The sequence below is a fragment of the Chlorocebus sabaeus genome, chromosome 22 (genome assembly GCF_047675955.1).
Source record: "Chlorocebus sabaeus isolate Y175 chromosome 22, mChlSab1.0.hap1, whole genome shotgun sequence".
Lineage (NCBI taxonomy): Eukaryota > Metazoa > Chordata > Mammalia > Primates > Cercopithecidae > Chlorocebus > Chlorocebus sabaeus.
The window spans coordinates 48,440,232-48,463,462 of NC_132925.1; the positions used below are offsets into that span (position 1 = coordinate 48,440,232).

The window sequence follows — 23,231 nt, forward strand, 5'->3', positions numbered from 1 at the left end:
CATGGCTTCTGAAAGACAGTGGCCCAGAGGTGCGGCAGGCAGGAGTGAATGTGGGAGTCGCAGGCCGGAAAGCACAGGGCAGGGAGGTTGGGCCTTTGCCATGCTTTTCCAGCACTGGTTCCCAAGCTGTGATTTGGAGCTGAGAAGTCTCTGACTTCTGACAGTTGCTAGCCTCTCTTGAATGGACAGAGAACAGCCTCGGGTTCAGAGGCAGACAGAAAACAAGATCTAGCTACAACTGACTAACTGTGTTTTATTGTTGCTTTATGTATTTGTAAGGTGTTAAAAGGAAAAACTTTAGACAAATTTAACAGAGTTTACTTGAGTAAAGAACAAGTCATGAATTGGGCAGCTGTCAGGGCCAGCAGAGGTTTGGGGAGCTCAGCCTGCTATTTGTTACAAACATATGCTTCTAAATTGGGGTTTGATTTCTTCACATACTAAGTTCGGCTTCAGATCATCACTCAAAGTACAGAGACAGCCTCAGGCTAATGGCCTCTTGCTTCTTTTTTTTTTTTGAGACGGAGTCTTGCTCTGTCCCCCAAGCTGGAGTGCAGTGGTGCGATCTCGGCTCACTGCAAGCTCTGCCTCCCGGGTTCACGCCATTATCCTGCCTCAGCCTCCTGAGTAGCTGGGACTACAGGTACCCGCCACCATGCCTGGCTAATATTTTGTATTTTTAGTAGAGACAGGGTTTCACCGTGGTCTCGATCTCTTGACCTTGTGATCCGCCTGCCTCGGCCTCCCAAAGTGCTGGGATTACAGGTGTGAGCCACCGCGCCCAGCCATTTTTTTTTTTTATTAAATGGAGTCTTGCTCAGTCACCCAGGCTGGAGTGCAGTGGTGTGATCTTGGCTCATTACAAGCTCTGCCTCCCGGGTCACGCCATTCTCCTGCCTCAGCCTCCTGAGTAACTGGGACTACAGGTACCCGCCACCCCGCCTGGCTAATTTTTTTTGTATTTTTAGTAGAGATGGGGTTTCACCATGTTAGCCAGTATGGTCTCGATCTCCTGACCTCATGATCCACCCACCTTGGCCTCCCAAAGTGCTAGGATTACAGGCGTGAGCCACCACGCCTGGCTGCCTCTTGCTTCTTAAATTTAACGATGGTTACTATTTATGGCAAGAGATGCTGGGTTTTCATTATTGGTTATAATATTTACTACGAAATAAAATATGTATTAGTAAATAAAAGGACAAATGATCAAAAATGTCTGCAGCTTAGGAATCTGCATTATCCTATCACGTAGGGTCCACCCCTCTCTGAGGTGCACAGAGGGCTTAGCCCCATTCCACAGGACAAAGCTGATAGGAACTGGGAACGGTGGGACTCAACCCATGTCTTGTGGCTCCAGATCTAGTGCTCTTCCTTCTCTGGCCTTTCTGGAACAATCCAAGAGCAGGTGAATAGGTGATAGGAGGAAACTGGATGCTTACCCAGGCTCTGGTCTTGTCCCTGGCCTCGCCTTTCCTTGCTCTTCCTCCCCTAAATCTCATTCATTCATTTGACAAACCTTCACTGGGCCACTCTGTCCCTGTGCTAACTGTCCTCAAGGAAATCCCAGTCTGGTGAGAGAGAAACACCATAACACACCACACGAGGGCTCTGGGAGCCACACCTCTGAGAGGTGTCTTATTCGTATTTATTTGTTCTGCTGTAACAGAATACCACAGACTGGGTAATTTATAAAGAAAAGAAATCGGGCTGAGTCTGGTGGCTCACACCTGTAATCCCAGCGCTTTGGAAAGCCGAGTCAGGCAGATCACTTGAGGAGAGGAGTTCAAGACCCTCCTGGCCAACATGGTAAAACCCGTTCTCTACTAAAAATACAAAATTAGCCGGGCATGGTTGCACACACCTGTAGTCCCAGCTACTTGGGAGGCTGAGGCAGGAGAACCACTTGAACCTAAGAGGCAGAGGTTGTAGTGAGCCAAGATTGCACCACTGCACTCCAGCCTGGATGACACAGCAAGACTCCATCACAAACAAACAAAAAACAGAAATTTAGCTAAGTGTTCTAGAGGCTGGGAAGTAAACGGCATGTCACATCTGGCCATAGGCTTCTTGCTGCATCATTCCAGGGAAGAAGGTGGAAGAGCAAAAGAGGGAGAGAGGGAGACAAATGCATTCCTGTATCTGGAGCCCACTCCTGCAGTAATGGTGTGGATCCACTCGTGAGGGCAGAGCTCTCATGGCCTGATCACCTCTTCAAGGCCCCACCTCTCTACACTGTTGCATTGGGGATTAAGTTTCCAACACGTGAACTTTGGGGGGACACATTCAAACCATAGCAGAGGGAGAGGTGAGTTCTGAGAAAGTGACATTTTTGTTGGGGTGGGAGAATGAAGAACCAGGAGGATTTTCTGGGCTCTACTTGCTGGAGCTGGGGTGTGTACCTTTCAGGCAGAGGAATCTGTGTGGGTCCAGAATGTGGTCGTTTGACAAGTTTATTTGCATAAAAACACTTAAGACAGCACCTAGCACACTATAAGCTCCATAGAGGCATTGGCTATGGTTATTATCATGTGCAAAGACCTCAAGGGTGAGGCACAGGAAGTTCAATGGGTCTGGCTGTGCTGCCCATGGGTCATTGCCAGCAATGATACTGGAGGGCTGGGCTGGGTCAGATCTTGGAGGCCTCTCAATGCTGTGCTAAGAACACGTTTATTTGTTTGTTTGTTTGTTTTTTAAGACAGGGTCTCACTCTGTCATGTTGGAGTGCAATGGTGTGATCTTGGTTCACTGCCACCTCTGCCTCCCAGGCCCAAGTGATCCTCCCACCTCAGCCTCCAGAGTAGCTGGGACCACATGCATGTGGCCACCACACCTGGCTAATTTTTGTATTTTTGGTAGAGATGGGGTTTTGCAATATTGCCCAGGCTGGTCTCGAACTCCTGAGCTCAAGTGATTCACCTGACTCCCAAAATGCTGGGATTACAGGTATGAGCCACTGCGCCCAGCCTGAAACTCAAGTTACTTCTGTTGTCCATATGGAGCCACAGAGGCATTTTAAAAGCTGACCTTTGATCCCTTCAGCAGCCAGAGTGGAGTGGGGACTGGAGGGGTGGAACTGAGGTGGGAAGCGGGGCAAGGGGACATCTTTCCATCCCTAGGGCCCACCTGAACAAAATATGTTCTTCCAAACGAATTTTGCATTGTAACTTCAGAAACTCTTTGTGGTGGGCTGGGATATTTGGGATCTGGACCTCTCTGGGAAGCCACAGTAGGCTCCGGGGCTAGGTGTGTCAGAGCTGTGTTCAAGGAAATGGCCATGACGACACATGGTCGTGGGCTGCTGCTGGATCCAGAGAGTAAAGACAGACAGCATGTTGCAGGGGCAGGGGGTAGCTTGGTGACTTTAGAGCTGGGGGTCAGGATGCTGGACCTGCAAGTCAGGAGCAGGAGCTCCCAGCCACTGAGTGTGACAGACAGGATGGGGCCATAGCATTCGGGCCACCCAGCGAGGCCACCAGCAACTCTGTCCTCAGTCAGCTGAGCCAAGAAACACCAAAGGCAGTGCCACTGTCTCCCAGAGCCAACTCCAGGGAGCAGATTCTTTTTATTATTATTATTATTACTATTAGAATTTGTATAGCATTATTTTTGTTTTGATCTTTTTTTAACTTTTTAGAATTAGGGGTGCATGTACAGGTTTGTTATATAGGTAAACTCATGTCACTAGGGGTTTGTTGTGCAGATTATTTCATCACCCAGGTATTATGCCTAGTACCCAATGGTTATTTTTTTTCTGCTCCTCTCCCTCCTCACACCCTCTACTCTCCAGTATGCCCCAGACACTGGGGTTCTCTTCTTTGTGTCCATGTGTTCTCTTCATTCAGCTCCCACTAATAAGGGAGAATGTGTGGCATTTGGTTCCTGTGTTAGTCTGTTAAGGATAATAGATTCCAGCTCCATTCGTGTTCCCACAAAACACATGATCTTGTTGTTTTTTATGGCTACATAGTATAGGGTATACACACCATATTTTCTTATCCACTCTGTCATTGATGGGCACTGGGTTGACTCCATGTCTTTGCTGTTGTGGATAGTGCTGTAATGAACATTTGCATGCACGTGTCTTCATGGTAGAATGATCTGTATTCCTCTGGGAATATGCCCAGGAATGGGATTGCTATTGGCTCTTTGAGGAGTTGCCACACTGCTTCCCACAATGGTTGGACTAATTTACAGTCCCACCAACAGTGCATAAGCAGAGAGCACATCCTCACATGAAACCCACGCTAAACCCCTGGGCCCTGTGGTCCAGTCTCAGGGCCAAAGGCTGTCAGGTTTCTAGAACCAGAAAATTCTAACAAAACTTTTCACAAACCCGGACACCCACTAATGAAGTGACAGATTTGAAGTCAGTCCACCAAGCAACATTTTGTGAACATGTTTTATCAGATTGCAGCATTTATTTATTTATTTATTTATTTATGAGATGGAGTCTTGCTCTGTTGCCCAGGCTGGAGTACAATGGTGTCATCTCGGCTCACTGTAACCTCTGCCTCCCAGGCTCAAGTGATTCTCCTGCCTCAGCTTCCCAAGTAGCTGGATTACAGGCACGCGCCACCACACCTGGCTAATTTTGTATTTTTAGTAGAGATGGGGTTTCACCATGTTGGTCAGGCTGGTCTCGAACTCCTGACCTCAGGTGATCTATCCACCTTGGCCTCCCAAAGTGCTGGGATTACAGCGTGAGCCAAGATTGCCCCATTTTAAATCGCCCTTTTGCAGGTCAAAAGTGGTAAAAATCACTATTCCATATGGTTCAACCCCCACTGGCTTCCATCATCTATAAGATAAATAAAGGTGTGATTTTTTAAGGTCTGTGTCTGGTGCCAGCGGGTAAAATGCAGCGTGGACAAGGGAATGAGGTCAAGGTCTGGAGGTGGCAGAGTCAGGTTCAAATCCCCACTCACCCCAACCACCTGGTAACCTAACCACTTCCTCCTCTGAAAGATATCAACCAGGGGGTGAGCGTTACTCCAACAGCACACACAGCCCCAGCTAGAGGAGGGGTGCCCTGCCAGGCCACTCAGCCCTCTCTGCCTCCTTTCTCTGCCCATTCCTGTCTGCTCTGGGTCCTCTTCTCTAGCTGTGCTGTACTCTTTTCTGTCCCCAAACATACCCGCTGCCTATCTTCCTCCACCTAGTACTAATTCTGCTCAACCCCAGGTCTTGCTTCCTGCAGGATACCTCCCCTGCTCTCTCCGGACTCAACGCCCCGCTTGTCTGTGGAGGGAGTGGCCTAAGGCCAGTGGACACGCCCTGGAGGGAGGGCTGTGTCTGCATCCCCTGCCTGACCTCCTGGTGCTCCACCCAGAGGAGCAGCCCACGGAGGGTGGGGACTTGCAGTTCTTCTCCCCTCCTGCCCCTCTACCTCTCCTGCCAACCTGCACAGACCTGGACATAGGAGGTGCCACACAATACAACAGCACTTTGCCAAGCACCCTCCCTGTGGCACCCTTGGGCTGGGCACTGGGGTGGAACTGAGTGGTTGGCCAGATGCTGAGTAGCTGTGCATGACCTCCAGGTGGCCAAACCCAGTGGCCACTCTTTGGGCGGTCAAGTGGGTGATGGCACACTTCACCGAGGGAGGAAGGAGCAGATGGAGGAAGACCAGGACAAGTCCAGGTGGCATGAGAAGCTGTGAGAAGCCTGTGGGACACCCAAATAGAGGTGCCACAGTTAAGTTGGGGCGCTTGTCAGGAACTGGATCTGAGCCCGAGGTTCAGGAGAGAGGCCAGAAGTGGAGATAAGAAGTTGGAAGTCATGGGCATGCAAAGCCATGGCGCTGGCTGAGACCCCTCCTAGAGTGAGTGCACACTGAGGAGAGAAGAGGTCCTCAGAGGGCGTCCCAGGACTCACCGGCATTAGGGGTTGGGATGGAGAGGAGAAATTGGCAAAAAGGCAAGGAGTGCCAGGGAGGCAGGAGGAATCCCAGAGGAGAGCAGTCTCCTGGAAGCCATGGGAAGATTGTGTAAGCGAGGAAGGAATCTGGTGTCCAATCCTTTGTTCTTAGGCCAAGTCAAATGGGTGCTGAGAACTGGCCACTGGGCTTGGCAGCCTAGCGCTGTGGGTGATGTGATGGGGACCAAGACATGATTGGGGCAGCGTGTGCAGTAGGCACAGTGCTTTCAAGTTTTCTGTCAAGTAGGGCAGAGTAAGGGTGGTAGCTGGGAAAGTCATATGGTCAGAGGGTGTTTTGTGTATTTGCTTGTTTGAAGGTGGAGCTATTATAGCATCTGAGTGTGATGGGGGATGGCTGATCCTGCTGAATAATCCAGCAGAGAGAGGGGCAATGGGAGAAGCAGTTGAATACCGTTCACTAGACAACAGTAGCACGCCTCAGGGCTCCCTGAGGAAGCACTTGTTCCATTTCTCTGCAGCCACATTTTACTTCTTGGAAAATTCCAGAGTGTCCTCATCTGTCCTGCTCTCCAGATGGCTCTGTTCTCTTCCCAGCTTCACTGCCTGTGACCTGGAGTCACCCACTGATGACGGCAGCTGGGCCGGGTCATTCCAGAGTGTGCCTTCCAAGCTTCCCTTGTGCCTGGCATGCGGGCCTGTGGCCGTCTGCCTGAGTGCAGACCCCGCCTCTCGCACGGTGCGGCTTCCTCCTCTTCTTCCTCCACAGCTTCCTCCAGCTCTTGGTGCTTTGGTTTCCTCCTCTGTAAATGGAGATGATGACCTTACCTATGTCACAGTTTTGTGAGGAAGATGTTTGAAGTATTCAGAGTGGCTTTCAGAACACTGAACGGTTTCGTTGGTATTGTCGTTGCTGTCCGTGCAGGAAGCTGTGCCTGGAGCAGGCTTTCTAAGACACATGCAAGTGCTAGGAGGTGGAGTGTGGGGATCCAGTCCACCCCAGGCAGCCTGTGTCAGGAAATGTTTAAACAGGCCCCTTGGTAAGAGCTGTCCCTCTATCTCATTTTGCTTGTTAAAACCCTTAAATGATTTAGGGAATAGAAGAAGCAGCAGCATCTCATAGTGGGATTTCGGTATTAATGTCTAATTCAACCTCCAACTGTATTCACAATTCCAGCCGCTGAAGTCCCTTACCTGCTGACATACCTCCTCTGCCAAGAAGCTCACTGCCTTCCACAGCACAGCACATCATCATCATTCTTCATCAGCAGTTCCTGCGAGAAAGTTGTTCCTCCCAGTGAGCTAAAATCACCTCCCTTTGATACCCCAACTCCCATCTTTGCTGTCTCACCCCAGTTAAACACCTCCCTATGGGGCCATATAACCAGGTACTTGCCTCTATCCTTGTGTCTTGGAGACAGTGACCTTATTCCCTTGTGTATTTTCTTCTCCAGGCTGGAGCCCGTGGAGTAGGGAGATACAGGCACCTCCCCAGTGAGATCTCAGCTATTATGACCTAAGCTGTAGTCACGCGGTCTCACATTGAAGCAAGAATCCCCACCCGGGGGTTTTCACATTGGTTGCTGCTAAGCAACATGCCCGTTCTCGGCTTGCACTGGGGGACGCTGAATGCAGGATTTTATGAATCAGAGTCATGGGCTCAAAAAACACGAAATTTCAGGGTTAGCCCTGGCTTTAGGCAAAGCCTGACCCAGCAGCTCAGCTGATGTTACTAAGGGCCCTGTTTCTTTTGCCGTCATCTTTGGGCTCTATCTGCAGCTCCCAGAATCTCTGGACGGTCCCCTCAGAGTCACAACTTCCCGCCTCGTCGGTCATCATACTCCGAGCCCTCCTCAGGCAGGCAGAGAAGGGGGTCTGCAGGAGAGGACGCCGCTGAGGCCCGGAAACGCCTGCAGACGCTCCTTGTGTTTCATTGGCTCCCCGTGCAGCCCTGGGCCACTCACGGTGGCCAGGGTAGGGTTATGCTGATAAGCACGGGGAGGCCCCGCGGGCGGGGGCGGTGCTCGCAGCCGAGGTGCCGGCGGGGAGCTGGCCACCGGGAGGCGCTGGAGGGCGGCCCCGGCGCCGGTGGGCTAGCGGGCCCTCCAAGTGCCGAGTCCACCTGACGGAGCCCCGACCGGGAGCCCGCGCCCCTCACCTGCCCGGACTCTCCGCGGGGCCTCACCCCGGTCACGCGGATCAGCCGCGGGAGGCTCCCTGCCTGCCCCTCCTGGGTGCTGCAGGGCTTCCACCTGCACAGTGAGAGGCCCAGCAAGGGGCCATGGCTCCGAACAGCACCTCCCGAGAAGAGGTCTTTGTGTTCCAATAATATTTAGTCGTGGGAAGTCCACTCAGCGAGTCCATATAAAATGGGGACTCTTGGGTCGGGCGCAGTGGTCCACGCCTGTAATCTCAGCACTTTCTGAGGCCGAGGCGGACAGATCACCTGAGGTCAGGAGTTCCAACATGGAAACCTCGACTCTACTAAAAATACAAAAATTAGCCTGGCATGGTGGCGGGCGCCTGTTGTCTCAGCTACTTGGGAGGCTGAGACATGACAATCGCTTGAACCCAGGAGGTGCAAGTTGCAGGGAGCCGAGATCATGCCACTGCACTCCAGCCTGAGTGACAGAGCAAGACTCAGTCTCAATAAATAATACAAATAAAAATAAAATGGGGACTCTTTGGAGATTGAAAAATAAAGCTACAATGTATGAAAATGAGTTATCATACTATTTAATAAAACTAGGTAATATTTTCAGCCATTTCATTTTTTTTTTTTTTTTTTTTTTTTTTTTGAGATGGAGCCTCACCTTGTCACCCAAGCTGCAGTGCAGTGGTGCGATCTAGCTTACGGCAACCTGCGCCTCCTAGGTTCAAGCAATTCCCCTGCCACAGCCTCCTGAGTAGCAGGGATTACAGGCGCCCACCACCACAGCCGGCTAATTTTTGTGTTTTTAGTAGAGATGTGGTTTCACCATGTTGGCCAGGCTGGTCTCTAACTCCTGACCTCAAGTGATCCACCCGCCTCGGCCTCCCAAAGTGATGGGATTACAGGTGTGAACCACCGTGCCTAGTCTAGTCATTTCATTCTTTAAAAATAACCTCTATGACTGCAGTACAGTGCTCTCATTCTTAGACCAAACACAGAATGATTTAGGACTGATTATTCCTTTTGGAGTAATTTTTCCAATAACACTCTGTAAGAACACAATGGTGCACCCTTACCTTTATGGTTTTTGTTTTTTTTGTTTCTGGAGGTTTTCTTTTCGCAGCTTTATCATGAGGAGGGTCACTTTTGCAAAAATATCTCAGGCCTTTGTTGACTTTCTTTTTTTTTTTTTTTTTCTTTTCTTTTGAGACAGAGTCTTGCTCTGTTGTGAGGCTGGAGTGTAATGGCATGATCTCAGCTCACTACAACCTCCACCTCCTGGGTTCAAGTGATTCTCCTGCCTCGGCCTCCCGAGTAGCTGGGATTACAGGCACGTACCTAATTTTTGTATTTTTACAAAATACACGCCCAGCTAATTTTTGTATTTTTAGTAGAGACGGGGTTTCACCATGTTGGCCAGGCTGGTCTCGATCTCTTGACCTCGTGATCCACCAGCCTCGGCCTCCCAAAGTGCTAGGATTACAGGCGTGAGCCACTGCGCCCAGCCTTGTTGGCTTTTCTAAAGGTTTTCTTCGTGCAGCAGAGCACTCTCCTGATGCTCCTGGCTGGTGCTCATCCTGCTGGTTTTCTCTTCCTTGGTTGTAATCCAGTCCAGCCCTGCCACAGCCCCGCACCAGTGGCTCTGCCTGCGATTCGAGTTCTCCCGTGTCACCCTGACCAGCACCACTCCGCCTCCCCTTTTCCAAGATGTGGTTTTGGTTCATATTGGGTTCTATCGGGTTGTTATGATGAGATGGGTGTGGGACACATGCTAGTATAAAGTGGCCAGTTTAATAAGTGGCCCTTTTATTAGTGAATATTTTCATGTTATGACAGATTTTTCTTTCTTCCCCTGTCTTGTAACTGCAGGGACATGGAAAAAATGAATATTCAAAAGGTCAGGCCCTTAAAATATCAAGAAAAGTGATTGGTGGGGTATAATGTAGGTTCCCCAAAGCCCAGAGAAGGGAGATGTTTCAATTAAAGGCTTTCGGGGACAAGGAATAGAAATGCAATTTAAACTAGTTGGGTGTGGTGACTCACATCCAAAATCCCAGGGCTTTTGGAGGCCAAGGCACTGGAGGATCTCTTAAGACCAGGAGTTTGAGAACAGCCTGGGCAACACAGTAAGATTCTGTCTCTTTTTTGTTTTTTGTTTTTGTTTATTTTGTTTTTGTTTTCCAAGACAGAGTCTGACTCTGTTGCCCAGGCTGGAGTGCAGTGGTGGATCTCAGCTCACTGCAACCTCCGCCTCCTGGGCTCCCAGGTTCAAGTGATTCTCCTGCCTCAGCCTCCCAAGTAGCTGGAATTACAGGCGTGTGCCACCACACCTGGCTAATTTTTATATTTTTAGTGGAGACAGGGTTTCACCATGTTGGCCAGGCTGGTCTAGAACTCCTGACCTCAGGTCATCCAACCACCTTGGCCTCCCAAAGTGCTAGGATTACAGGATTCTGTCTCTATTTAAAAAAAAAAAAAAAAAAAAAAAGTAGGCTAGGTGCAGTGACTCATGGCTATAATCCCAACACTTCAGGAGGCCAAGGCAGGCAGATTGCCTGAGCTCAGGAATTCGAGACCAGCATAAGCAACATGGCGAAACCCTGTCTCCACAAAAAAATACAAAAATTAGCTGGGTGTGGTGGTGCATACCTGTAGTCCCAGCTAATTGTGGGGCTGAGGTGGGAGGATCGCTTGAGCCTGGGAGGTCTAGGCTGCAGTGAGCCAAGATCATGCCACAGCACTCCAGCCTGGGTGACAGAGAGACCCTATCTCTTAAAAAAAAAAAAAAAAAAAAAAAAGAAAGAAAGAAAAAAAAAAAAAAAGGAGCTGAAACAATGAAAAAAAATTTTTTTAATTCCCCTATAACAAGAAGTCCAGAGATGGGTGGCCCTAGGGCTGGTGAAGTCAACAGCTAAAAGACATTAGGGCTTTTGTTCAACAACTCAGTAATTCTCTCAGGCATTTTTGCATGTCACAAGACAGCTGCTGCAGCTCCAAACATCACATTCTCGTATGACAATGTCTAAAGGCAGGAAGGAAGGGGCATTTCCTTTCCTAGAGTTTTTTTTTATAAGGATGAAAATCTGTTCCAGAAGATTTTGCCTTGAGTCCCATTGGCTAAAACTGGGTTCCATGCATGTGCGCTAGCTGCAAGGGATGCTGGGAATCCCAGTATCTAGCACTTCCTCCTGGACTGTGGGAAGCTGACTCTGCCAGGGTGAAAATGGCTGTTCATAAACAGCTTGCCCATGTACAGTGGGGAATGAAGAGTCCTGTACTCTCCTCCTCAATGCCTGTGTCTCTCCCACCACTGCAGGTCAGAGGACTCCCAGCTCCCAACACCACAGTTAGCCAGCCCAGAGCCAGGAGACAAGAGTAATGAACCTGAAGATGCTGGGACCAGAGACCCAGACCCCACTCCAGAGGGAGCCTGGCAGTCAGACAGCAGCTCCGGAAGCAGAGCCCTGGATGAAGGTTTGTCCCTGTGTGCCCAGTCTTCCTGCCAGGCTCACAGTCCCTCTGGCTATGTTCAGCCCTGTTCTCAGGGTCCTGTCTGCATCCATGCTACCCGTGCACCCAGTCTTCCTGCCAGGTTCATAGTCCCTCAGGCTGTGTCAGCCCTGCTCTCAGGGGTCTGTCTGCGTCCATGCTACCACCAGCCTCCAAACAGAGCCCACTCCCACCAGCTGCTCAGGCTGGGCTGGGGCCCTTTTCCCTAGCCCCATCATCCTAAGAACCTAGGCCTGGAGAATCTGGGGGGTTTAGAGCCATCAGGAGGTCAGGATACCTCGAGACGTTCCCAAACTTGCCAGGTGGCCAGGGTCACCTTTAAAAGCATGGATGCAGGCTGGATGTGGTAGCTCACACCTGTGATCCCAGCACTTTGGGAGGCTGAGGCGGGTAGATCACTTGAGTTCAGGGGTTTGAGACCAGCCTGGCAACATGGCAAAAGCTGGTCTCTACCCAAAATACAAACAGATTAGCCCAGTGTGGTGGCACGTGCCTATAGTCCCAGCTGCTTGTGGGGGCTGAAGCAGGAGGATCACTTGAGTCTGGGAGGTCGAGGCTGCAGTAAGCCGAGATTGTGCCACTGCATTCCAGCCTAGGTGACAGAGTGGGGCCCTGCCCCACCCCCCAAAAAAAAAAGGAAAAAGAAAAAAGAAAAACATGGATGCCCAGGCCCACCCCGGATCTCTGCATGTGATTCTCTGGGGCAGTAGGGGTGGGGTCATAAGCCTGGTTTTGTTTTTAAACAGCTGTCTCGGTTAGGACATCGTTTGTCTCCCAATGTCAGATCATTCAGCCCAAACCGGCTTAAGTTAAAAGAGAATGTATTGGTTCACGTAGCTTCAAAGTCCACGCAAGCTTCAGGCACAGCTGAAATGTCAGCAGCGCCGCTGTCTCGACGCCTGGCCCTGCGTTGTTCTATAGCGATTCATTTCACAGGACGCACTCCCCCCATAGTGGCAAGATGGTCACCAGTGGCTCCAGGCCTGGTCCTCTCAACTCCCAGGCCAGAAGCATGGAGGGCATTTCTCTTCCCTGCAAGTTTTGAGTCCAAGTCTTGGGCTAACTCCAGTGGCTCCCACAGGGTCCCTTGCCCTTCCTGAACTAGTTGCAGAGGAGGCTGCACCCAGCCTGGCTGGGCCTGACTCAAGTGCCCCTGGAGCTGGGTGGAGAGGAAGAGGAGGGAGTGGGACTCCCCTGGGGACAGGGATGGGGACTGAGGTTGGGCAGCAGGACACCAGGGGGCCACACAGACCCCCGGGCTTCCTGATGCTGACGCAAGCGGGAGCCCACCGTCAAGGCCAAGCAACACTGGGGACCACAGACAGTCACATGCGCCACACCCCCTTCCTCCACATTACTCCAAACATTAGATGCCTGCAGTTCCCTGAGCATTGAAAATCTGTCCATCCTGGTGCCCATACCTTGAGGAACCCACCCCAGCTCCTAAGAGACTGTCTTGGCCTTTCCTGACTGGGGTTGCCACGGCCTAAAATGGAAATAACACTTATCTCTGAGACCACAGACAGGGCCTGGCTTGTGTCATCTTAGAAAACAGGGAAGAAGTCAGGCACAGTGGTTCATGCCTGTAATCCCAACATTTTGGGAGGCTGAGACAGGAGGATCACTTGAGCCCAGGAGTTTGAGGCTGCAGTGAGCTATCATCACACCACTGCACTCCAGCCTGGGTGACAGAGCAAGACTCTGTCTCTTTAAAAAAAAAAAAAAAAGAAAGAAAGAGAAGAAAAAGAGAGCATTTCTCCCCATGTCCCTGTGTAAAGTCCCAGGAAGGGGCTCTGACTGGCCAGCTTCACTCTTGGGCTGGTCACATTACAGGGAGGCAGAACCAGCCTTGGTGGCCTTACCACACAGGAGCCTGGGACGTGGGGGGTGGCTATCTCAAGAGGGGACATGGCACAAGAGCCCTCCCCTCGGGCTGCCACCTGGGGAGGGATGCCTGGTTCCCCACCCTTTGTCCTGCGTCCCCACATCCTGTGCTTCCCCAGCAGTGGACGAGCAGCTGTTCCGATCCGTGGAGGGCCAGGCCGCCTCGGATGAGGAGGAGGAGGAGGAGAAGTGGCGGGAGGAGCAGAAGACGCCGGCAGCCAAGGCCAAGACACTGCTGGCCCGGCTCTCCAGCTGCGGAGGCAGGTGTGTGGCCCGTCTAGGGTCAGCCACTGTGGACCTCAGGCTCTCACACTCAGAGGTGTCCAGGGAAGCCAGGAGCACCTGGGAGGCTGGTTAGCCTGGCTCGGCCACCTCCCAGCCCCTCTGCGGCTCTGTCCCCTTGTCCCTCAGGGGGAGGTGGGAAGGCCCACCAGTATGTAGAGGATGAAGTGGGATGACCTTCCAGGGTACAGCTCATGGCTGACTTGAATTCCCATTCGTGCCTTCTCACCAGCACCTGCACCAGAGCTCTTGTGGCACTCCCAGACACCAGTGTCCCTCTCAGACCCCTTCCCAACCCATCACCCCTTGGCACACACCATTTTCACAGCTCTTCAGCCTGGCCCCAGGCCGGTGCTGGCTCCCTGTTTCATCCTCACCTCCACCCTCATGGGGACCGAGGACAGGCCCAGTTCACCTGGGACACCTCGGACAAATCACCTGGCTTCTCCGAACCTCAGTCTTCTCGTCTCTAAGATGGGATGGTGACACTTGTGTGGCAGAGGCTGTGTGAGGATTTGAGGTCAAAGATATACAATGCCTAACAGGTGCCTGGTGCACAGGAGGTGGGAACGCTGGTGGGGGCAACAGTTATTACTGTATGGTAAAATGCTGTTGATTTTCTGGAGTTGTTGTTACCACCAATTCTTCATGTCAACAGCAAGCACTTATGAAGCACCTACTACTTGCCAGGCAAAATCTGAGAGACAGGGAAAATTGCAGTAAACCAGACAGTGGCCTCCTCTTTTGGATCCTCTAGTGAGTGTGACAGGCGTGAGGAAGAGGGGTCACACAGAGGCAGGGACAGAGGCAGGGCAGGGAGATGCAGGGAATGCCTCTCTGAGCAGAGCCCTGAAGGAAACGAGGGAATAAGCAATGCAGATGCTGGGGGAAGAGCATTCCAGGAAGAGGGAAGAGCAAGTGCAGAGGCGCTGAGGCATGTTGGAGGGACCGCCAGGAGGCCACTGTGGCTGGAGCAGCATGAGTGTGGGTGGGTGGGAGGGAAGGTCAGAGAGCTCATGGAGCAGATCAGATGAAGCCTTTGGCTTTTCCTCAGAGTGAGATGGAGGCTGTGGGAGGGTGCTGGGCAGGCAGGTGCTGTGGCCTGGCTTTGCTTTAGGAGGTCGACTCCACACCAGCACCACCTCTCCGAGGCTGGACAGAGTGGGCTCTGGGAAGCAGCCCCCTGCAATGCGGGCCCTCTCCTTTGTTGCAGGTGTGATGACCAGACGGCGGAGAAGCTCATGACTTACTTTGGTCACTTCGGCGGTGCCGACCATGCCTGCACCCTGGGGGAGTTAGAGGCCTGCGTTGCCATGCTGGTGGAGCAGCTGAGGACTCAGGGCTGCGGTGGGAGGACCCTGGGGACCTCTGGGGAGGAGGTCAGCAGGTCCTAGAGATCAAAGGCTGGAGCAATTCTAGAGGATCTCACAGCTGGAAGGGTCTGAGGGATTGCAGTCAAGTCTCGTGCCCCATTCCCAAATAAGTAAACCAAGGCCCAGAGGGAGGTGATTTCCTCTGATTTAAATTTAATAAGAAATCTTTTGGTTGCAAATTAAAGGATCCCACCTCAAATTAGCTTGATTGCAAAACAGGAATTTATTGGAACATGCAGCTGAGAAGAAGATGATCTGGACTTCAGGCACAGCTGGGTCCAGGGACTCAGACCAGATTGTCTCCATCTGTCTGCTGTGTTTTTCTGTAGGAGGTGGTCTCACTTTCCCCTGCTTCAAAAGGGCTTACTTCATATGATGGGGGAAGGGAAGGCAGGACCATTAACAGCCCTAGACTTCCATCAGCCCACCTGAGAAGCCCTCAGAGGAAAATGAGTCTCACTCCTAATACACGAAATCTCAGGGAGGAACTCTGATTGGCCACCTCACTCATGTGCCCGTCCCTGGGCCAATCCCTGTGGTGGTGGGGCGGGTTCAGTGATTGGCATTGCCACCAAAGTCAGATGAAGTGGAGGAGGGGCAGTTTCTCAAAAGAAAGGGAGTATGGTAGCAAGAAGATGGGGGGGGAGGCCGGGCATCCAGCTGTCTCCATTTCAATAAGACCACTTCGCATTTCTCATTCTCTCTACTCTGTAGGAACTACTCTATTCCACAGTAGCCAAGTGTGCAATGCTGCTGAAAGCTGTCATTTCACTAAGCCGTTGCCCACTGTGCTTTTACGTACTGGTTTTGACATAGTTTTATATTTATACGTATGAAATTCTAAGTCTGTACTGCTTTTTGCTTATGCATGGCCTGATGAAGTCCTAGTTCCTTAAATAACTTTTTAAAAATGATAACAGCTGACTTGTACGACCCATGAACCATACGCTCGGTGCTGATGTGCTTTGTCTTACTTTATGTTCAAGGAGCCCAGTGAAGTAGGAAACGGGTTGAGAGAGGTCAGATGGGCTGGGCTGGGAGCCCATGCCTCATCCACGCCAGTGTGCCCCCCTTGAACCAAGGCAGCCACACCGCCCGCCCTGAGGCCAGGGGTTGAGTCACTGGGGGCAGGAGGGAGCAGAGGGGCCTGTTTGGGCTCCAGCCTCTTAGTGCGTGAAATCAGAGACCAAGACAGAAGGTAGCAGGCCCTGGAGTGCTGCAGTAGATTGGACAAAGACCAGGACTATGCAAATATTCTGCTGAAATGTGCAAAAGGAAACAAAGTTGAATGTCATTACAGGGCAAGCTGGTGTGGCTGCAGCTAAACCTTCCAGTGCGATCAGGTCTGCACCACCTCCAGCTTGTGGAATCCCTGCACCAGGATAGGGGCATCCCTCACTTACTCCCCAGAGAAGGCTGCTAACACCAAGTAGCACGGCATGGCGGTTATGTGCTGGAGCCAGGCTGCCGGGATTCAAATCCTGACTCCATTTCCTATGTGACCTTGGAAAAGTTACTCAACTTTTCTGTGCCTCGGTTTCCTCACCTGTGAAATGGGCATAATAATGGTACTATACTGCATGTATCAAACAGGTGAACACTTGTGGTGAGTGCTCAGCAAACATGCGCCACAGCTGTCCCTGTTTCTAGCACTCTTTTGTGTTGTGCAGGTCTCCTAAGTTGAAAGTTGTTTCTACATTTTCTCCACCACCGCTCTGGTTTCCTGGAGGCCTTGATCTTGCCTGCCCAGGCACCCCTCAGGAAAGTCATAGCCCTTGTGGCTGGGGAGGGTGCAGTACTGTGGGCCATCAGGAAATAAACTGGCAGTCACAAAGTTCTGAAGGGCATAGCCACTCCTTTTCTAAGAAGATTTCAAGGAAACAGGGCTTGGAGGATCCTAAAATTAGCCGGCCTTCCAGTCTCATCCCTAGAGAGCAGAGGCACTGGGCCTTCCCTCCTCCTGCCCAAGCCCAGAGTGGACCCTGAGCGCCCTTGGGCACCACACTTTCCACTGCTTCTCTTTCCCTCCATTGGTGCCGGGGAAGGGACTGCCTCGTGCCTGGCATGCCTGCTTTAGAAGGCAGGGGCCACAAAGCACTTTGTGACTGCCTGGCATCCTAGTGTTACTGGGTACGACTGATGGTTTCGGTGGCTCCCTGGCCAAGAGTGGGCCCATAACTCAGACTGGGCCAACCAGGCCCCTCTCCTGGGACTCTCCATGCTGTGGGATGGGGATGGCTGGAGAGGGTCCTTCTCAGCTGTGGCTCTTGGATAAGAGGCTTGGGACACTCCCACTGTCTCAACCCTGTCCCATTCCTGAGGTTCTCCATCTGCCAGTCCATTCTGGGATCTGCCCACTAGCCTGCTGTAAATTTCCTCTCTGTGTAAACTAGCCAGATTGGTTTCTGCTGCTTCCCACCACACTTAATTTGTTAAAAAAAATAAAATAAAATACAACAAAACCAGAGAAGAGAAGGGAGAATGGAGTCCTTAGAGTAGGAAACAAAATACACAATTTTTACATCAGTCCAACCCACTGTGTGGCTCTAGGCCACACACTCAGCTTCTCTGGGCCTCAGCACCAGCCTCGGGGAGATGGAGTAGTTGATCCGGTCACCTGGAAGGCTGGGGGAGGCCAGCAAGGTAAGCACTGAGCCCCCTTCTCTCCCCAGGCAGAGTTGCAGCAGAAGGTGGAAGAGAATGAGCACCTGAGGCTGGAGCTGCAGATGGTGGAGACTGAGAGGGTGCGGCTGTCCCTGCTGGAGGAGAAGCTGGTGGACGTGCTGCAGCTCCTGCAGAGGCTCCGGGACCTGGTAGGCTCACGGGAGCTGCCACACTCAGGGAAGGGAAAGGAGCTCTTGGAGGGAGCCCCACCTGTGTCAGGCACCAGGCTCTAGGCTCTCCTCACAGTAGGCAGCTGTTACCCCATTTTACAGATGCAGAAATGGAGGCTCAGAGGAACCAACCAAAAATAGGGTTGGGGGTCTCCCCAGGTCATTTTAAGAAGCTAATAAAACTCTTGTATGTATCATTTTCTGGTTCTGTTCTCAAAACCACAAGAGGATAAATAGAAGAAAGACAAGAAAGGAAAATTATAAACTAACGTGACATTTAAACATGGACGCAAAATTATTAAACACAATACTAGCAAACCAAATCTGGCAGTGTTTAAAGAAATGCAACATGACCAAGTTGGACTTATCCTAGAAATTCAAGGATGATTCCACATCAAAAAATCTATTACCAAAATATACCACATTGCAGATTAAAGGAGAAAGACCAGATGATCATCTCAACTGATGCAGAAAAGGAAGTCAATAAAATTCAATCTCCTTTGATTATAAAACTCCTCAGCAAATTAAGAATAGTGGAGCTCTTCCTTCACCAGATAAGGGCTCTCAACCAAATACTTCGTGCAGATCTCACACTGACTGGTGACGTGTTCAGAGGAATCCCCCTAAAATCAGATGTGGCTGGGCGTGGTGGCGCATGCCTGTAATCCCAGCACTTTGGGAGGCCAAGGTGGGTGGATGGCTTGAGCTCAGGAGTTTGAGGCCAGCCTGGCAAATATGGTGAAACCCCCATCTCCCATCTCTACAAAAAAAAAAAAATTTGCTGGGCATGGTGGTGTGTGCCTGTGGTCCCAGCTACTTGGGAGGCTGAGGTGGGAGGATTGCTGAAGTCCAGGAGGCAAAAGTTGAAGTGAGCTGAGATTGTGCTGCTGCACTCCAGCTTGGGTGACAGAGTAAGACCTTACCTCAAAAAAATGATTAAATTAAATTAAAATTAAAATCAGACTCAAGACAAGAATGCCTGTCATCACTGTTTTTATGCGAAGCAGAGGTTCCATCCAATGCAGTAAAATGAAAGGGAAAGGCTATAAGGATTAGAAAGAAAGGAAGACCCAGGTCTGTGGGGCTCTGAAGTGGGCTGTGCCCTGTGTGTCGGGCTGCCTGGGCCCCGGAGCTGCTGAGGTCCAGCCCAGTGTCCATATCCTGGGCAAGCAGAGACCTGGGGATGAGCCCTGAGAGGCCAATCCTAGCCCAGGCAGGCAAAGGCAGTGGTTCCCAGCAGAGGCCATGGGCCATGCAGCCTCAGGATAGATGATGCGGCCCCTCCACCTCCCTGCTGGGTGCCTTTGGCAAATTTCACATTCTTTCCCAGCATTGCTTTTTTCTGCTGGTTAAAATGGGCATAATAAAATATGTTGTTGCAAAGATCAAATGAGCAAATGCATAAAAATGCTCTTAGGGTTATTTCCCAGTGTCTACCTGGGCACAGATGGTAATCCTTAGGTACGTGATCTTTGATGGCATGCATCCTGCCCACTGCCCCACTCACCCTCCAAGAGTCTCTGGGAAGCACAGGGTGGGCAGCCTAGGGGTAGGGGGCCAGAAGGGATGAGGGTTGGGGAGGGGCTTGATCTGTCCCCAGGGAGCTGCCCAGAGCCCCTAGGAGACACCAGTTCCCATCGACTGAACAGGGACACAGCCACCAGTCTGATCCAGCCCTGTCTCCATTTCTTTTTAAGAACATATCGAAAAGAGCCCTGGGGAAGATTTTGCTGAGCACGCTGGACGCTTTCAGGGACCCCACCCACGGTAGGAGAGCACCCCAGTCTCTCAGAGCCCAGGCAGTGGCTGGAGGGTGTCCTGAGGAGGAGACTCCAGCGTGCTTCATCCTTAGCATCTTGTCTACAAAACAATCATGTTATTCCTGTCCTACATGCTTTAGAAAGTTGAAGGGGCTTTTAGCAAGAGCAGAGGCACAGAAGCCCCAGGCAGAAATGCCAGACGGAAGCCCAGTGAGGGGATGGGTGGACGCCACCGGCAGCACTGCAGCCACATGCGGAGGAGGTGCCCCAAGAGTTTTTAAACCTCTGAATCTTTATGAGGGCCCTAGAAGGAACGAGTTGTTATCCCCTTCCTACAGAGGAAGACTGAGGCACAGGGGTCAAGTGCTGGCCACGCCCAAGGCTGGGACATCTCCCTTAAGCACTCAGTAACGCGGACCTGGTGTTTACACAAAGCTCAGGGAGCAGAACGGCAGGAGTGCCAGCCTATGCCTGGTGCAGCCAGGCCGAGCTCCCAACTCACGGGGCTTCACAGGCTGACAGGGCAGCCAAAAGCCCTTTGCTCGCTGACCTCCCTGGGCACCAATGGGCAGAGCTTAGGTGCACCCACTACCCTGAGCAGTCCTTGCCCTCGTGGAGGAGATCAGAAATTGTGTGCTCCAAGCCCCCTCTCCAGGGTCCTTGGGGGGAGGTGGTCCGCAGAGCGGGGAAGCTGGGCAGGGCTGGGGAGGGGCACGGGGGTAAGGGTGGCTGGGTCTCAGGAAGGAGGGACAGTGGCTCTGTGGGTGAAGGCAAGCAGACTGATCCTGCCCTCCCTGCCTGCTGTTTCCCTCCAGTGGGGAGGCCCAGCCCCGCAGCCATCCTGGATGCCCTGCACCAAGCCTTGGCTGCCTGCCAGCTGTTGAGGAGACAGCCCTCCGCACCAGCCTCTGCAGCAGCTGCGCTCACCAACCCCCTCCTCGTCTCCTGCTGAGGTTACTGGCCCAGCCTGTGGGCACCCTGCTCAGCCTGACTGCCTTTGGACCAGCCTCCATGATCAGCCCAACCACTGACAGCTGGTCTGACCACCGTCACATCATCAGAACTTGAGTCTCTGCTGGCTGCTTCCAAGGTTGAGCCCAAGCCCAGAGCCTCCCACTGCAGCGCCTGGAAGCCACCCCTTCCTTGGGCTCCTCCACATTCCCTCGCAGCCCCTGCATTCCTGCCACCAGAGTCCACATTAAAGCCCTGCAGTTGCTGGATCAGCCTGCACCTGATGCTGTATCTTTCCCCTGCCCTCAGGGCAGAGGTGCCCACTTTCTAACTGAGTCTGACCCCGAATCTCTTCCCCAGGGTTTCAGGATCTCCTCCCCTCCCAGCACTGTCTCCTTCCTCCCACCCGCATGCCTCCTGCAAGGGAGACTGGGCCCAACCTTTGGGATACCTGTTCTGTAGGAAAGCACTCCACACCCCAGGAAATGTTGATGACTAGGAAAGGCTGCGGGAATTCCAAGGAAGGAATAATCACTGTAGGCTCCCTGGTGGAAGCTGGCCTTGAACCAGCTCTAGAAGACAGGTAGGATTTAGGCAAAAGAGGAGGGAAGGGCATAGAATCTAAGGTAACGGCAAGAGCAAAGGTGTGGAACCAGCAGGGAGCCTCAGGAATGCAGTGCTTGGAGCCCTTGCTCCTGAACACACACTAACTCCTGAACTGTGAGCCCCTGCTCCCGAACTGCGTCATGGGGTTGCAGGAAGGAGTGGCCAAGATGCCCGGTATCACCTAGCTTAAACTGTCATGAGAGAGAAAGAGCCATTGCCAAACAGTGCTAAATGGAGGTAAAATTAAGTGTTGTAAGAGCCCAACCAGCAGGGGTCTGTCCGAGCCTCGGGATGCCTGGCGAAACTGCAGGAGTCAGGGGAGCCCTGTCTGCTCTGAACCATGGTGGGGAGGGGCAGGGGCAGGGGCAGAGGAGGAGGTGGAGGGAGGGCTGCAAAGATGATGGGTTTCACCCTGGCCTTCATTCAGGGAACCACTGCAAACGCCTAAGCAAGGAAACACAGGCCCAGAAACTTTCAGATGGTTCCTCCGGAAATGGAATAAAAGAGACCAAGGCCAGTGGCCACCACAGAAGGGCCACCCCCACCCCTGGTCCAATTAGATGGGACAGGCCCCTGGATCCCTGGGGCCATGTACAGAGGTGGCCCCAGGAAGGTGGTCTGAGCAGGCAGCGATGTGCCCAACTTGCTCCTCGCATCTCCACGGAGCCCACTGGCCCTGTACCTCAGGCTCTGCACTGCCTGCGGGACTCAGGCCAGGCAGGCTCCCATGTGTCCCAGCTCGGTCGCAGGGCCAGCTGCTCTGTGTCCTGATCATGGTGGTGGCTACATGAACCTACACATGGGTTAAAACTCACTGTGGACGGATATGAGAGTTCAAAGCTGCATGGGGCCCTCGTCACAGGGCACCTTATCACAGGGGGACCCCCACACTTTTGCGAATTTTACCTCCAGGAGCTTTACTATGTTTGCACAGTGAAAATAGAAGAAAAAGTCCCCTCGTGCTGCCAGCAGGAACAGGATAAAGTAACCATTTTAAAATATGCCAGGACATTCTGTGCTTTTCAACAAGGCCTTCCATCAAAAGAAACTATTTCACCAGGGCCTAGCCCACTAGCATTTGATTAGAACCTAATCAAACTGGGGGAAGAGAAATACCCACCTCCAGTCCCTTCAGCCATCCTGTCCCACCTAAGAGAAAGAAAACCTAAGATGTTCACAGCCCAGGCTGTGAACTCACTAAAGACTGAGATCTAATCATAGGACTATAGAACACATCCCTTCCCACCACACCTTCCCAGCACATCACTAAAGGCCTCTTTACCTCTGGGTAAAAGGTAAAAGTTCCTTTTACCCAGTGCAGCATGCCTGCCTTTTAGCAAAAAATGCAAGGCAGATTAAAAGGCAAAAAGCACAGTTTGAAGAAACAGAGCAAGCATCAGATTCAGACCCACCTATATGGCAGGGATGTTGGAATCATCAGGCTATAAATTTAAAACAACTGTGATTAATATGCAAGGGCTCTCTTGGAAAAAGTCGACAAATGTAAGAAAGATGGGTGATGTAATTAGAGAGGTGGAAATTCTAAGAGAATCAAAAAGAAATGCTAGAGATAAAAAACACTGTAACAGAAATGAAGAATGCCTCTGATGGGCTCATTAGCAAACAGGGCACAGCTGAGGAAGGAATCGCTGAGCTTAAGAATATGTCACTAGAAACTTCCAAAACTAAGAAGCAAAGAGGAAAAAAGACTGAGGAGTGTGGGGGAAAGAGCAGAATATCCAAGAAATGTGGGACATCTACAAAACCTATAACATGCATAATGAGAGTACCAGAAAGGGAAGAAAAAGACAAAGGAACACAAACCACATTTAAAGTAATAATGACTTAGAATTTCCTCGAATTAATGTCAGACACAGCTCCAGGAAGCTCATAGAACACAAGTAGGTTACATGCAAAAAAGAAAAGAAAAGAAAAAACTACGCCTAGGCATCATACATTCTAACTTCAGAAAATCAATGATAAAGAACACACCTTGAAAGAAACC

The 23,231-nt window shown here is 51.5% G+C and overlaps 1 protein-coding gene across 2 annotated transcripts in view; it reads left to right on the forward strand.

Moving 5' to 3' along the window:
- Nucleotides 1–20,892, forward strand: part of EFCC1 (EF-hand and coiled-coil domain containing 1) — a 43,102-nt gene extending 22,210 nt beyond the window's left edge. The window contains exons 3-8 of one of the 2 annotated variants that reach the window (XM_007985437.3): nt 11,343–11,500; nt 13,540–13,684; nt 14,916–15,081; nt 17,748–17,888; nt 19,607–19,676; nt 20,485–20,892. In XM_007985437.3, the coding sequence (XP_007983628.3) occupies nt 11,343–11,500; nt 13,540–13,684; nt 14,916–15,081; nt 17,748–17,888; nt 19,607–19,676; nt 20,485–20,621 (817 nt within the window). In that variant the 3' untranslated portion in view covers nt 20,622–20,892. The remainder of the gene's footprint in view (nt 1–11,342; nt 11,501–13,539; nt 13,685–14,915; nt 15,082–17,747; nt 17,889–19,606; nt 19,677–20,484) is intronic. The other variant, XM_007985438.3, reaches the window with a different exon arrangement.
- Nucleotides 20,893–23,231: the final 2,339 nt, after the last annotated feature.